Raw genomic sequence first — 13019 nt, 5'->3', positions numbered from 1 at the left:
AAAGTTTGCTGTTTTAATATAAAGTTTCCTCTAATCTCTTAAAATGTGTTTTGTTTTTTTAACTCTATTTTTAAGGGGTGTTCTAGAATAAAAATAAAGCTTTGTGTAAGTTCCAGGGAAGGAGAAAGGAGTGACTTTTAGTTGCTCGATGAGGCCGGGGTGAATTACATGGGAACCACACTAATGAGGCTTTAAAATGCAGCTTCTTTTTCCCTTTTATTTTCCTTCTCTTTTTATTTTCCTTCTCTTTTTATTTTCCTTCCCCCAGAAGAATCAGAGCCTAGAAACAAGTCACAGTGGCTTTTATATACACAATTTGTATTTTGAAGTTCGTTCCAAAGGACTGTTTGAGGAACACATCTTGCTTTGGAGAGGACTGCTGTTGTGTCACAAAGTGTGAATGTGATGCAGTAGAAGTCTCTGTGTTGTAGATTTGCTGTAGAAATGTTTAAGTAACGCTCCATCACTTCTTTATTTTACATCGTTGGAGCTCTTTTGTACACAGTTCCACTCCAGTGCGCCACACCACCACATTAATGTATGTGTTTGTTAAAGAATTAGCCTCCTGTCCCCTTTGTGCGCGGTGCCAAATGCTTGATTGAACTTTTATGGACTTGGTTTTCAAGTTCACATGCAGTTCACACATTGCGCCTTTAAACTAGCTTGCCCTATAGTTCTGATGGTTCTCGGTTGTGTAAAGCACCAAAAGCGTGTTTTCGTTATGCATGTTTAGACTTAACCTTTATTAGTCTTATCTTATCTTATCTTATCTTATCTTATCTTATCTTAATCTTAAGATGCGTAACGAAAACACGCTTTTGAGAAGGCAGGTATGAAAAAAAGAAAATAAATCCCGAGGATCGTTTTATTCCTGTCGGTGCACATTTATACTCAGAGCCATGTGCGCACAGTGAAGCCACCAGCAGCCACCGCAGCGGGCGACATCAGATGACTGGATGGCTGGGGAAAAAAAGAAAAAGTCACAGTCCTGTCATAGAATTCCCCTTTAATTCCAGCACTGAAATCTGGGGATTTACTTCACCTTTTCACAGGAAACGAAGCTCCACCCACAGCATCGTGTCTCTCTCTGTGGAGCAGCTGTAAGTTACTTCTCCGGGAAGAAAAAATGAAAAGGAGGCTACAGATCCTTTTGGAGCATCTGGTCAGGACGGCCGCACACATGAGAGGATGTAGGGGACGAATGTGTGGTTAGAAGGTCGTGATGGTCGTACCCTGCACTGAGTATGGAGAGGCACAGGCGCCTGTCCTACAGGGGCTGTGGGAGTATGTGAAGAGCGGACAGGAGGACGTGCTCCGCTCGCCGTACCTGCCAGCGTCTTTTGCGTTCCTGGCGCACGTGCTGCTCTGCGCACCTTTCCTCGCGCTGGATGCGCTGGGGAGCGTCTGTCAGCGGGTTCGGTCATGGAGGATGACCGCGGGGTCGGGTCCGCCGCCGTCTCTGAGCCGATGGTTAGAGTGTTTCTGCAGGGTTTTGTATAAATACGTGACCGTGGTCCTGCCCGTCACTGCGCTCTTCAACACCCTGATAAACCTCAAGTTACCTGATGTGGCCCCCAGCTGCTGGCAGCTCTGCGTGGAGGTGGTGGCATGCCTGCTGCTTTTTGACATGCTCTTCTTCATGTGGCACTTGGTCATGCACAGGTGAGCAGCACGCGCATTTGTTGGGCTTCCTTCCTCCTGGTCCCCAACATGAACCAGGGTTTAAAAGAAGACATTCGGTCCAGCGGTCTGCTTGTGAGGTCCGGAGGGTTTGGACTGCACCAGTCTGCTGCTGCTTAACGCTTAATTTATTATGTTTGACATGTGCTTTACACAGAAATGATAGCATTTGGCATCCCTTCACAAAACACACACACCTACTGTAACCTGACGGACACATACTTTTTTAATTAGTCAAGATGAATCAAATAAAACAGTTCTTATTGCGTTCGCTTGGCCTGCATCTTGGAACTAGAAATCTCCGTCCCGAGGGAAGAAGCTGAAATTCATCCTATAGAGCAGGGGTGGGGGAACTCCAGGCCTCGAGGGCCGGTGTCCTGCAGGTTTTAGATGTGTTCTTGATCCAACACAGCTGATTTAAATGCCCAAATTACCTCCTCAACATTTCCTGAAGTTCTCCAGAGGCCTGGTAATGAACTAATCATCTGTTTCAGGTGTGTTGACCCAGGGTGAGATCTAAAACATGCAGGACACCGGCCCTCGAGGCCTGGAGTTTGACACCTGTGCTATAGAGGATGGGAACCATTTTTAATAATTGATAAAGCCATCCTTCGTACCTGTTTAGAGTACAGGGAGGCTAAACATGGCTGTGACTCACCTATCAGACGACTGGACCATCTCACTATCTGATTCAGTGAGTTTTTCTCTGTGACAGAGGTCCGACCGAACCATGGCAGCAAACAAAAAGATAAAACAGACTCAATAAAAGAACGATAAAACAAAGTTCAAATTGTTCGGTCAGTGTGGAAATAAGCAAGTTTCCTGAGGCAGTAAAGGTGCTGGTGTCGCATTTTGCAGACCGATTTACAATTTTCATCACAATTCAGTTTTTCGTTTATTATGGTCCTGAGATATTTATATGATTGCACTTGCTCTATTTTCTGACCTTTTAAACAGCAGACCAGTGAGAAAACAAAAGAGCTGATGGCTAAAGTTAGATACTTGTTACGCATATACATTTTAAGGACTGATTTCGGTTTTTTTCGTCCTACAAAGGGTTTTCTTCCGTTAGGAGGAATGTAAACCACTTCACCAAAAGTGTCAAGCATGAACTCCAGCTTCCCAGTAACATTATCTTTATTCATATCATTCCCATCTAAAATCAGTGTTAGGTTCCTGATCTTTGTCCTTGATAAATCGCTTGTGTTGCTAATAGCTGTACCACTGGCTGTAACAGTGCCAGTTAAAGTACCAGTAGCAGCACTCGTTTTCTGTTTTTGTCTGTAGAAATTATATTATTCTGACTTCTGAGAACATCCCAGCAATTTTCCATTACAGCAGCACTTTAATCATAATCGGTGTGTGGGTTTTCATCCTTAGATTTTCCTGGCTGTACCGCAACATCCACCAGATGCACCACCAGTACCACACTCCCTTCGCTCTGGCAGCTCAGGACTGCAGCTCGGCCGAGCTGTTGTCTCTACTGTTGCTGTCTCTGAGCAGCGCCTGGATGGTGGGCTGTCACCCTCTCAGCGAGGCCCTCTTCCACCTCATCAACACCTGGCTTGCCGTGGAGGACCACTGCGGCTATGACCTGCCCTGGGCTCTTCACAGACTGCTGCCCTGTCTGGGAGGAGCCCCCCACCACCACGCACACCACAGTTTGCAAACTATAAATTACGCCCCTCTCTTCACGCACTGGGACCACCTCTTTGGGACGTATCGCGCATCGGTGCTGAATTCACGTCCTCAGTGACAAGCCTGTTGCATGCTTTTTTCTCAGATTCAATGAAGGATGTTATCTTTTGGCTGATGATTTTACATGTAATCTCACTGTTCGCTCATTTATTACGACACATCGTCGCAATCAATAATACAATACAATTACAACTGATACTTTATGACAGCATGATGTATGTGGCCACTGTATCGTAGGCCGTAAGTGAAGACCACCAGCGTTTTCACCTTTGTCGTCAGAGCTTTCAGGGACTAGAGCGGATTGTGAAACTGGGCCCCGGATGCTGACTGCTCCAGTCGGTGTACCCTGATTCATCCTTCTTTATGACTCAATCACTTACTAAATGAGCTGGGTCGGTAAAGTCATGAAGAAAGCATTTGCTAAGGTTACAGAGCAATGGAGCCAAAGACTGTTTTCAGAGACGGTGCCATGCCAATACAAGTCTTTATGCAACCAGAGGAGCCTGCCCCCTACTGGCTTGTTTCAGAATTTATAAACTGAACTATTGGCAGGAAATCAGATCACCTTTTCCTTTAGAAAAAAAAACTGTCGTCCTCCTCAATGAGCCATTGTAGTTATGCTGAAGCGAGACATTTTTTTCCATGCAACTGAAAATGCACCCCACCCCCACATATTCTCATAAACTCAGAGTGACTTGGTTACTTTGGAGGAGTAAATCAGAAACAATGACCTGTTTATACAACCCAGTACAATGAATCACATTTTACAGTTTATCAGTTTAATACTTTAAGCTCTGGCTTTTTAATGTGGCCGGTATATTGTTATTGTACAGCGGATAACAATCATGGCATATTGTTTATCGAGGCGAGGAGATCTGGACACATTTCAGATCCCCCCCACATCCAAAACAGAAAATTTAATTAAAATCTAAACTGAAACAAGTAAACCGGTCCAAGCAGAGGGGAAAGAATCTGCTAGGGCTGCAAATTCAAGTGCAGGCTTTGCTTTTTGAACTCTAAATGCATTTAGACTGAAAATTTTAAGACAGATCAGCTATTTTGTGAGGAAAATGTATATATTTTAAGTAGGCTTAGTTAGACACTTCTTTATTTTATTTTTCCTGTTACATTCAGGGCCTGTTTATGAGTGATTGTAAAGTTGTGTTGGAAATCTGCCTGACTGCCTTAGTGAATGAAAGCAGGACACAGATTGTTTTGTTTTTTTTGCCTCAGGCTCAGGTTTCTACTGTGCTGCTGCGGTTAGTCATTTGTATAGCACATTTTGAGCCTTTCGGTAATCTGTTATATGCTCTACTAACATGGTTCCTTGGTGCCACAACGAAGCAAATTAAAGCCATGTGTTTTTCTAGAGGAAAGATCTTTTTTTCCATGGTTTCTGCAGTTGCAACCTTCAGCTGGCATCATGTCAGATGACTTCCAGCTACCCGAGGCTCCTTTACATATAACAAATAGAAGGAGAGTTTCTAAAGACTTTTGCATTTCACAGCAGTGGTAAGTCTAGCAATTGTTTATGGCCCATTATCCTAAGTTTGCCTCAAGGGAATACAGCATGACACACCATGCGTACTGGTAAGCAAGAGTGAGGCATAGTGTTGCAATCTTCAGGAGGGCAAAAGAAAGGTCTGCAAACACTGAGAAGTATGAGTAGGTGAGCCTGTTCATGAGTGTGGAAGGAGCATGGCTTACATACTGAAGCAAGTATGTCATTCACAAGCAAGAGCAATGTGGATAGTAAAGATAAAATCTCTTCCAAAGAAGCTAAAATACAGATAATAATACACAAAAGCATGGGAGTGAGGCAAAGGGAAAATAAAGGAAGTTCTCGGGAAGACTTGTGGCCAAAGGCAGGCAAAGATGGCAAGAGAAAAGGGACACATACAGCTTGCATGCACATGTGCTTAAAGGATATGTTCAAGGAGCCAAATGCAATTTTATAGAGCAGGGAGGGGGGGGGTCAAACATAAGGCCTCAGGACACAAATCCTTCAAAAAAAGACTCCAATCTGGCCCATCTGCAGCTTTGAAAATGTGAACAAGGGCACACATTTTGGAATTTCTGACTGTATTTTCACAGCTTCATCTCCTCATAAAGAAGGCTCTCATTGCTTTTCTACTTGACAGAACATTTCATTTGTTTGTTTGTTGGTTTGGTTGGTTGGTTGGTTTTTTACACATTTAGTTCAGTTATTTTCGGGCCCCCCCCCCTCCCTGAGCCTGGTTCTGCCCGAGGTTTTTTCCTGTTAAAAGGGAGTTTTTCCTTCCCACTGTCGGCAAATGCTTGTTTTCAAGGAGCTGTCTGATTGTTGAGGTTCTGCCTCTATTACTGCAGCATCTTTACTTAACGAAATATAAAGTGCCTTGAGGCAACATCTGTTGCGATTTGATCCTATATAAATAACACTGAATTGAATTTCTGCAAATTAACAAAAGCTTTCTGTTTTATTGTTACAGGTCTGCAATTTTTCAATTTCACTTTCAAGCCCAAAGAGTCGTCCTGAGAGATTTGTTTGATTTACTACAAGAGCATTTCCTTACCATGTAGAATAAGTTAAATGTTCTTTTTCTTGTATTATGATATCACAGGGATTAAATGTGTAGTTAAATGTCTTTACAGTGACAGAAAGGGGAGTTTTACTGACCAATTTAGGATTAAAGTGGGCTGTATGTGGCCCACCGTCTAAAATGAGAGATCCCCTCTACAGAGAGATAACCACCTCATGTATCAGTCACATTAAACTTTTCAAACAGGTACTTTACACCACCTTAGCTAGGTGGGTGAGCAGGTAAGGTAAGTGCTCCAGTCCAAGCTACGCACTTTGTTGCGTGACTTTCCTTTCACTTCACTGTCCAGTAAAGGCAAAAATGCCAAAAAAAGAAGCTTTTAATATATTTCTTTAGAAACTTGGAAAAGTGAGGGCCATTACTTTAATGAAGAATGACATGTGAATACTTTCAACAAGCTGAATTTGCTAAGTCATCCTTGGCTGGGACTACCGCAGTCGTCTGTTTTTCATTACTTTGCCATTACAATGGGCTCTCTGAAGTTTCGCAACAGCAGATGCAAATGTTTCAAAGGTGCTTAAACATTTGGAAGAGATTTTTTGTTTCTGTTGCTCATGATGATCATGCAGTGCCTGGGAAAACTGCGCTTTTCCTGAGAAGATTTGAGGACTGTGCAGTAAGAGATGAGCGCTGGGTGGTGGAGCCAGGAGATTTAACGATAAGCATGTGACCCAAAACGGAAACAATCAGGCCTTATTACAGACCCGACGTCAGAGTTTAGGGCGAGTCACTCAGCTGTGGGTGACACACACCAAAACACACGTTCACAGCGGGACGCACGTCGGGGTCCAGCAGTCGGCGTCGTGATGTCAGCCCGAGGAGAATTACTGAAGCGTCTGTACACGGGGAACTGCTCTGAATGTTTACTTGTTAGGTGAGCTCTTAAACTTGGCACGTAGGCGCAGTGCTCCACATGCAGTAACACTTCATAAAATCCTTTCAAATCAAGAGTGAGAAACAACAAGAGCTCTGCAGTAGTCCTTATCAAAAGAGCACAGACCAAAGACTTCCCATTTCATCATATTCCCTGAAAGCTTGCCATTCAGTGACAAAGGCCAGATTCATATTTCTTCCATAGTTCTGTAAATATTCAATTAGCAAGCTTCGCATAGCTGAGGCCGCCTGTTGTCTCAGTAATTGAGGTTCCCGCTCTCTTGTTGCCATTTTTAGCCGACCTCTGCTCTCCTCTTGCGTGAGGGGTCATCCAGCGCCTGAGTTGTTTGCTTCTCAAACATTTCAGTGCACTTGTCATCAGCTGGCTGTGGCCAAAGCAGTTTTTTTTCTTTTTTTTTTTTTTTTTGGCAAAAGCAACTTAAAACAAGCGCAGCTATTTTGTAAATACGACATTCTGAAAGGCAGCGGATTGCAAAACTATAGGACTGAAATAATTTAGCTATGCTATGATTTCAAAACATGCATTTACCCCAGTTAAACATTACACTTCTCACATTTATTTGCTGTATTTGTGATCAGAATCATTGAGTTTTGTATCAAGTGTGCAGCCAGCTAGGCTACAGTTAGCTTGGCCTAAAACAGAGGTTACAAACAGAGGTTTTGTATGCGTGTTCTCTATATTCATTTGTGACTATATGTTTATCTTATAGTCGCTTGCCTGCTGCCAGACTCCAATCTTTTCCTAGCTTTCTATAGTTTACTTCACACATTTAAGTCTGCGTATTTCATCTCCGACCTGATTTCCTGCAGCTTTAGCAATTTTATTTACTAGAGGTGGGCGGATTGATCCAAATATTGATAGTCTCTATACCATTAGTTGTGTTGGATTGATACTACTGCGACGGGATCGATACTTTGTTTCAATCCTCTGTGTAGCCCACTAAAAAATATGCCTCAAACATGCTCTTTGAACCTTTTTGTGTTGATTGTCACGTCTACTTTTTTTAAATAGCTTATAACACGTTCAAAAAACAGAAACGCATCCAAAGAGCTTTACAGACAGACACATTTGCATTAAAGGTCTCCAAAAAAAAAAAAAAAACAGTTTCAGAATATATGAAAAGCTGAAATGTGTCTTTTGTTTTTAGCGGCCATTAAAATGTGCTCATAATTTGCAAATTTGTGATGATTAATCTCATAACCCATGACACACTGACCTCCCCTACACAAGCTGCCTTTATAAGTAAAAGTATCAGTATCTGGCCCTGTGTTTACTTGGAATCAGATACCAAAAATGCATGATAATGCACAGCACTATCATTTACCCAAAGCGAGCACAAGTGCATTTCATAGAACTTTATTGTGATCCACATGATTAACAAATCAGAAAGAACAGAAAGACTTAAACATTTCAGGTCGGAACTGCATCTTTTATTTATATCTTCAGTGTGCATTGGTGCATGAAAACAACATCACAGCCAGTCTTGCGATTGCAATCCCGCAGACATTCACAGAAACCTTTGCGACAGCAGAAAGAGATTTCTTTGCTTTTTTTTGTTTGTTTTTGTTTTTTATGAACAGGTTTTCCATCACTGGTATCTGCGGCCTGCGACCTGTCAGTGCGAGCAGCAACTCGTCCGTTTTGATCATTAGCGGGGCCACAATTTATTTTCCCATGGTTCTTTGTTTGCTTGTGGTGCACGAACTGTGACCTGCGAGCTGATACTGTTGGCCCGGGTGATGTGCAAGTTTGGTGAAACTGCAGGGATCAGTCATTCAATTATAGTTAAGCACGCGATTCATTCAGGATTTGTTTTTAATAATTATTCTTTATTCTTTTAGAAACTGTTAGCATTTCTCTTCCCAACAAAATTCACTTGTGCTGCAAATGCATTGTCATGGTTGCAAAAAACGTCTCTATGCTGACTTACAGTTATACATATATAGTTTTCTACTCTGTTATAAAAATCAATAAATTAGAACAATAAATAGTCTTTTATTTGACACAAGCAGCAGAGGTATCAAAAGGCTTCTAACAAAAGAAAATAATGATCTTCTTTGGGAATCCATATATCGATGATGTGTAGCCACTTCCCCACTCCACAATAATGTTCCAACAAAGACATTTACCATCAAAGTGGGAAAAACAAAGGAGTTGGAGATATGTCCGATTTGTGTGTCTGTGGGGGGCGGCGGGTCCACACAGTGCTAGGTCAGCAAGACAAGCTAGTTAAGAATGTTTGTCGCCTAGGAATGTGGCCCACCCCTGCCTCACTCCCCCCCAAGCATCACCTCAAAAGCTTCTCACAGCGGCTTTAAGTTCTCCAGAGCTGAGTGGTGGCATACATGGTTCTCAACCAACAACACCTTGTTATCGCTGAGGCTTGGGGGAGTGGAAAAGAGGCATGTGAAGTGGGAAACGGGGTTAGAATTGATAACCCTGGGACCTCAGCACAGTACCCACGTATCAGAAGGCCACAGGAGGCAGGCGGTGGGCCTGGAGAGTTCATGCCTTGTCAGGTTGCCTCGGGGAGGTCATTTCACTGCGCCGAGGCACATGAAGTGCTGATTAGTGTTTGCATCAAGTGGAGAGGCCAGAGATAAGTGGAGAGGAAGGCAGATGTCAGGGGAAAGGCGAGAGGGAGGGGGGGGGCAGCAGGCCCACTAGTTCCCACCAGGCTGCAGGATGGGCTTGGTTCTTTGGGAAGTCTCGAGACTTTTTAGTCTTACGGGTATGAGGACGTGCATCGTTATTGACAACAAGTGGCTCATCTTTACTCTTCCTCTCCCCTGTCCATATTCACCTTTGCTGTATAAGATGAAATAATGTGTGTCTCGTGGTACAAGATATTATATTTGCACATTTCAGAGTTCTTATAGTTTCCTGCATAGTGACTGAACACATTCAGTCCTGCTGAGGAACCCTTACAGAGACTGTAGGAATCTGCATTCTCAGTTCATCTCCCTTTCTTTAGTTATTTTGTCCTTCCTCTTATCGTAAGACTTTCAGAAGACTTTCTAACATGGTCCGGATTATCTGCAGCCACACTCGGCCACCACCATGCCTTCATACTTGTACTTGTAGGTGACCACCCCCGTGTCGTCCAGGTACAGCAGGGAGATGGGGTCCAGCTTGGTGGGCACACAGCACGCTCGTGCCGCCTTCTGAGGGCTGTTGATGTTGACCAGTGTCTGGACGATGGCGTGCTTGGTGGGTGTGACGTGCTTTGTCAGTGGGTAGGAACAAATTCCACTGCACTCAAAGGCATCATAACCAGTGGGGGCAAGGATCCAACTGTCCCATCCAATGTCCTTGAACTCTACATACAGAGACTGCTTCTTGCAGTGGTTTCCCTTGGCGTTGCGGCGAATGCGGGAAGCCGAGTCATAGATGAGATTGGAGCGCATTTGGATTAGGTCTTCCTCATCTGGCTCACTTTCTTCACTCCCCCAAGTCCCAAAGTCATTCTGCACGACCATGTTAGAGGTTTCGTGGTCGATCATTTCATTCAGTTCCCGCCTGTCTTCGCGGTGATCGCTGCTCTGATCATCGGAGAAAACAATTAGCAGGGGTTTGTGTTTTTCCTCTGGGCTTGTGTCAATCTTCATGTCCCCTTGAGGCAGACTGCTGTCTTTGTTGGCTTCTGTCATGTCTTGAACATTACCATCATCTGCGATGCTGGCAATATGCACCTCCAGCCTGTGTGTGGTTCCACCGTCAGATCCATGCCAGCGCTGCACAGCAGCAGTGAGGTCAAACGCCTCCCAGCCGTTATCGGTGCCGTAGACCTGGCGTGAAGCCAGTTCCACCAACTCTATCCGCTCCTCTCTTCCGCTGAATGCGTCTCCTCTGGCAGCGTTCGCATCCGTCACGTTATCGTCATGCGATACCAGTTCGTAGATAGTGACCCGGCGGTCGACACCAGCATAGAGGTGGCGATCGGTCTGGACTAGGGTGTAGAGGCGAAGCTCGGAAGCTGTGATCCGTTCGTGATGTGGGACTGACACATTGAAGAGGAGAGGGTGGCGCCTCACTCCTCCCACACCAACAGCACTGGGAGAAGAATCTGGGCGAGGAGAAAAAAAGTGGTTCAGACATAAACTTGTTTATTCAAGACAGAGAAACTTTGAACTCCTGTTTGAATTTAATCCAAACCATCATGTCAAAGTAGAAATAACATTTTGAAATAAGAGGCTTTTTAAACTAAGGAAGAGTTTCAGTGTCATGAACTTAATCAAATAATAAACTTTGTACATATCTGAAAGGAGACCAGTTTCACAAGTCTTACAGATCACAGTGATAAGAATAAGAAGAAGTGATAAGAAAAATCATCACGCATATTAACTTTGCATTTAACCCTGTAAGGTCCTCATTAAGGACAAGTAGCCCTTATTCCTAAACCTGTGCTTTAGAGGAAATTTAAAGGATTTCTATGTTTGGTTGTTTTGTTTTGGAAAAAATAAAATGTTTGGATGTGTGTCAGAACATTTAGGCAAAGCTTTACCATAATTTAAGGTTAGGATAATTCAGAGGGAAAAAAGTAACCCTTTTCTTCATTATTTACAAGATAACGAGCAGTGACGTACCTTCATTTTTGAAGCTGCGGATGATATTGGCCGTGGGCATGGCACTGTGGTCATTAGCAAAGCGGTTGTAGAGCTCCATCATGTACTCAGGTGGCTCCTGTCGCGTACTTCCAGGAGCCAAGGAAGGAGGACCCATGCCAGAGAGGTTGAAAGTCCTCAGAAACTGTTCCTTTAGGCTCTCCAGCAGGTTTTGCACATCCTTGTTGCCGTCCTGCTCCAGCAACGATAAATCCACAACCCCTCCATGCCCGTCTCCGAGCCCTGGAGCGGGACGCTGTCTCTGATGGGCACTGGAGATGGGGCTGGTCTCTGCACAGAGAGGCCCCTGAAGCAGCAGGATGGAGTATGTCAAGAACAAGGTCTTGGAGGTGCAAATGGTTCCCAGTTGAGAGACCCAAGTGCTCGCCATGGGAGAAATAATCTGCAGCAATTTAATTTATGCCCTCTAGGGTTGTCTTTGGATGAGCTCATGCAAAAAAAAAAGGAAAAAAAGTTAAAATTAACCTCTCTAATTCAGAGGTTAATTTAGGTAAAGATCAGTTTATCTGTAGGCTAAGAAAGTTCTTTTAGCTGAAAAGTGCTGGTGGCCCTTGCACAGGCCAGTGTGAGCCTCTCTGCGGGCGTGTGTATTCCTGATGCTGTCTTCCAGACCTCACAGCATTTATTCTCACGCACACCTTTTGATGTCCTTTGCGATGCCGCTGTAGTTCCGGTGGCAGGGTGGCCGAGGCTCGTCTTTGTCCGTCCGACTCATCTCTGTTGTGTCCTCTGCTCTGTCAGTCTCCCTCTGTGCTCTGCTCTCTGTTGCCAGCTCTTTCTTTCTGTCCCTTATCTATGATATGGTGGGCTCTGCATTGCTTCTGTGCTTATGGTCTCTTAGTTGGTGTGTGTGTGTGTGTGTGTGTGTGTGTGTGTGTGTGTGTGTGTGTGTGTGTGTGTGTGTGTGTGTGTGTGTGTGTGTGTGTGTGTGTGTGTGTGTGTGTGTGTGTGTGTGTGCGTGCCTGCTTTCCCTTCAACTTTGTGAGATGCACATGAGCGTGTTATCTCACAACTTCCTTAATGAGGATTTTGTAAACACTGTCCTGTAGCCTCTTCCTTGTGGAAGAGCTATTTTGTTTGGGTGGGTGCTCCAGAGTTGATATTCTGCACTTGTTTATTTGCTTTGTAAATGGTGGATTCTTGCGAGCGGCTGCCTAGGCTCCATTGACCATTTCTCTCTTTTTTGGGGGACAAAATACACCACAGGTCTGTTGATATCGCTCAGTGCAACAGGATGCATCTATTAGGCAACAGTGGCGCAAATGAAATTGAAATGCAATGAGGTGTGAGGCCTTAATGATAGAGCATAAAAGATACTGAGTTCACTTTGGGTAAAGACAACATTTCAAGTATGAATGACAGAGCAGTACAAAATCATCATTCCCGTTCATTCAACCACTTCCACACTTGTGTAACGCTTGATGAAAGTTACTTCCTCCTCTGAGAAGAGCAGCAGTATGTTTGAAAAGGGGTTAACTGAATGCAAGAAGAGGTGAGGCACGTTCACGACATTTCATCTGGGGCACAAGCTTGCAAGGC

General features: G+C 44.0%; 2 protein-coding genes across 2 annotated transcripts; one reads left to right on the top strand and one right to left on the bottom strand.

Moving 5' to 3' along the window:
* Positions 1–967: 967 nt before the first annotated feature.
* Positions 968–4754, top strand: ch25hl3 (cholesterol 25-hydroxylase like 3). Its single transcript, XM_031742772.2, has 2 exons — positions 968–1662; positions 3061–4754. Exons 1-2 carry the CDS (start codon positions 1223–1225, stop codon positions 3434–3436), a joined length of 816 nt encoding a protein of 271 aa, XP_031598632.1. The 5' UTR covers positions 968–1222; the 3' UTR covers positions 3437–4754.
* Positions 4755–8275: 3521 nt separating this feature from the next.
* bmp10 (bone morphogenetic protein 10) lies at positions 8276–12255 on the bottom strand. The gene is made up of 2 exons (XM_031742834.2): positions 11442–12255; positions 8276–10921 (listed from the first exon to the last, which is right to left on the bottom strand). The coding sequence occupies exons 1-2, from the start codon at positions 11848–11850 to the stop codon at positions 9888–9890; spliced, it is 1443 nt and encodes a 480-aa protein (XP_031598694.1). The 5' UTR covers positions 11851–12255; the 3' UTR covers positions 8276–9887.
* Positions 12256–13019: the final 764 nt, after the last annotated feature.

The sequence above is a fragment of the Oreochromis aureus genome, linkage group 12 (genome assembly GCF_013358895.1).
Source record: "Oreochromis aureus strain Israel breed Guangdong linkage group 12, ZZ_aureus, whole genome shotgun sequence".
Classification (NCBI taxonomy): Eukaryota; Metazoa; Chordata; class Actinopteri; order Cichliformes; family Cichlidae; genus Oreochromis; species Oreochromis aureus.
The sequence above is the reverse complement of the archived record's forward strand: the minus strand, read 5'-3'. Positions and strand labels throughout refer to the sequence as shown.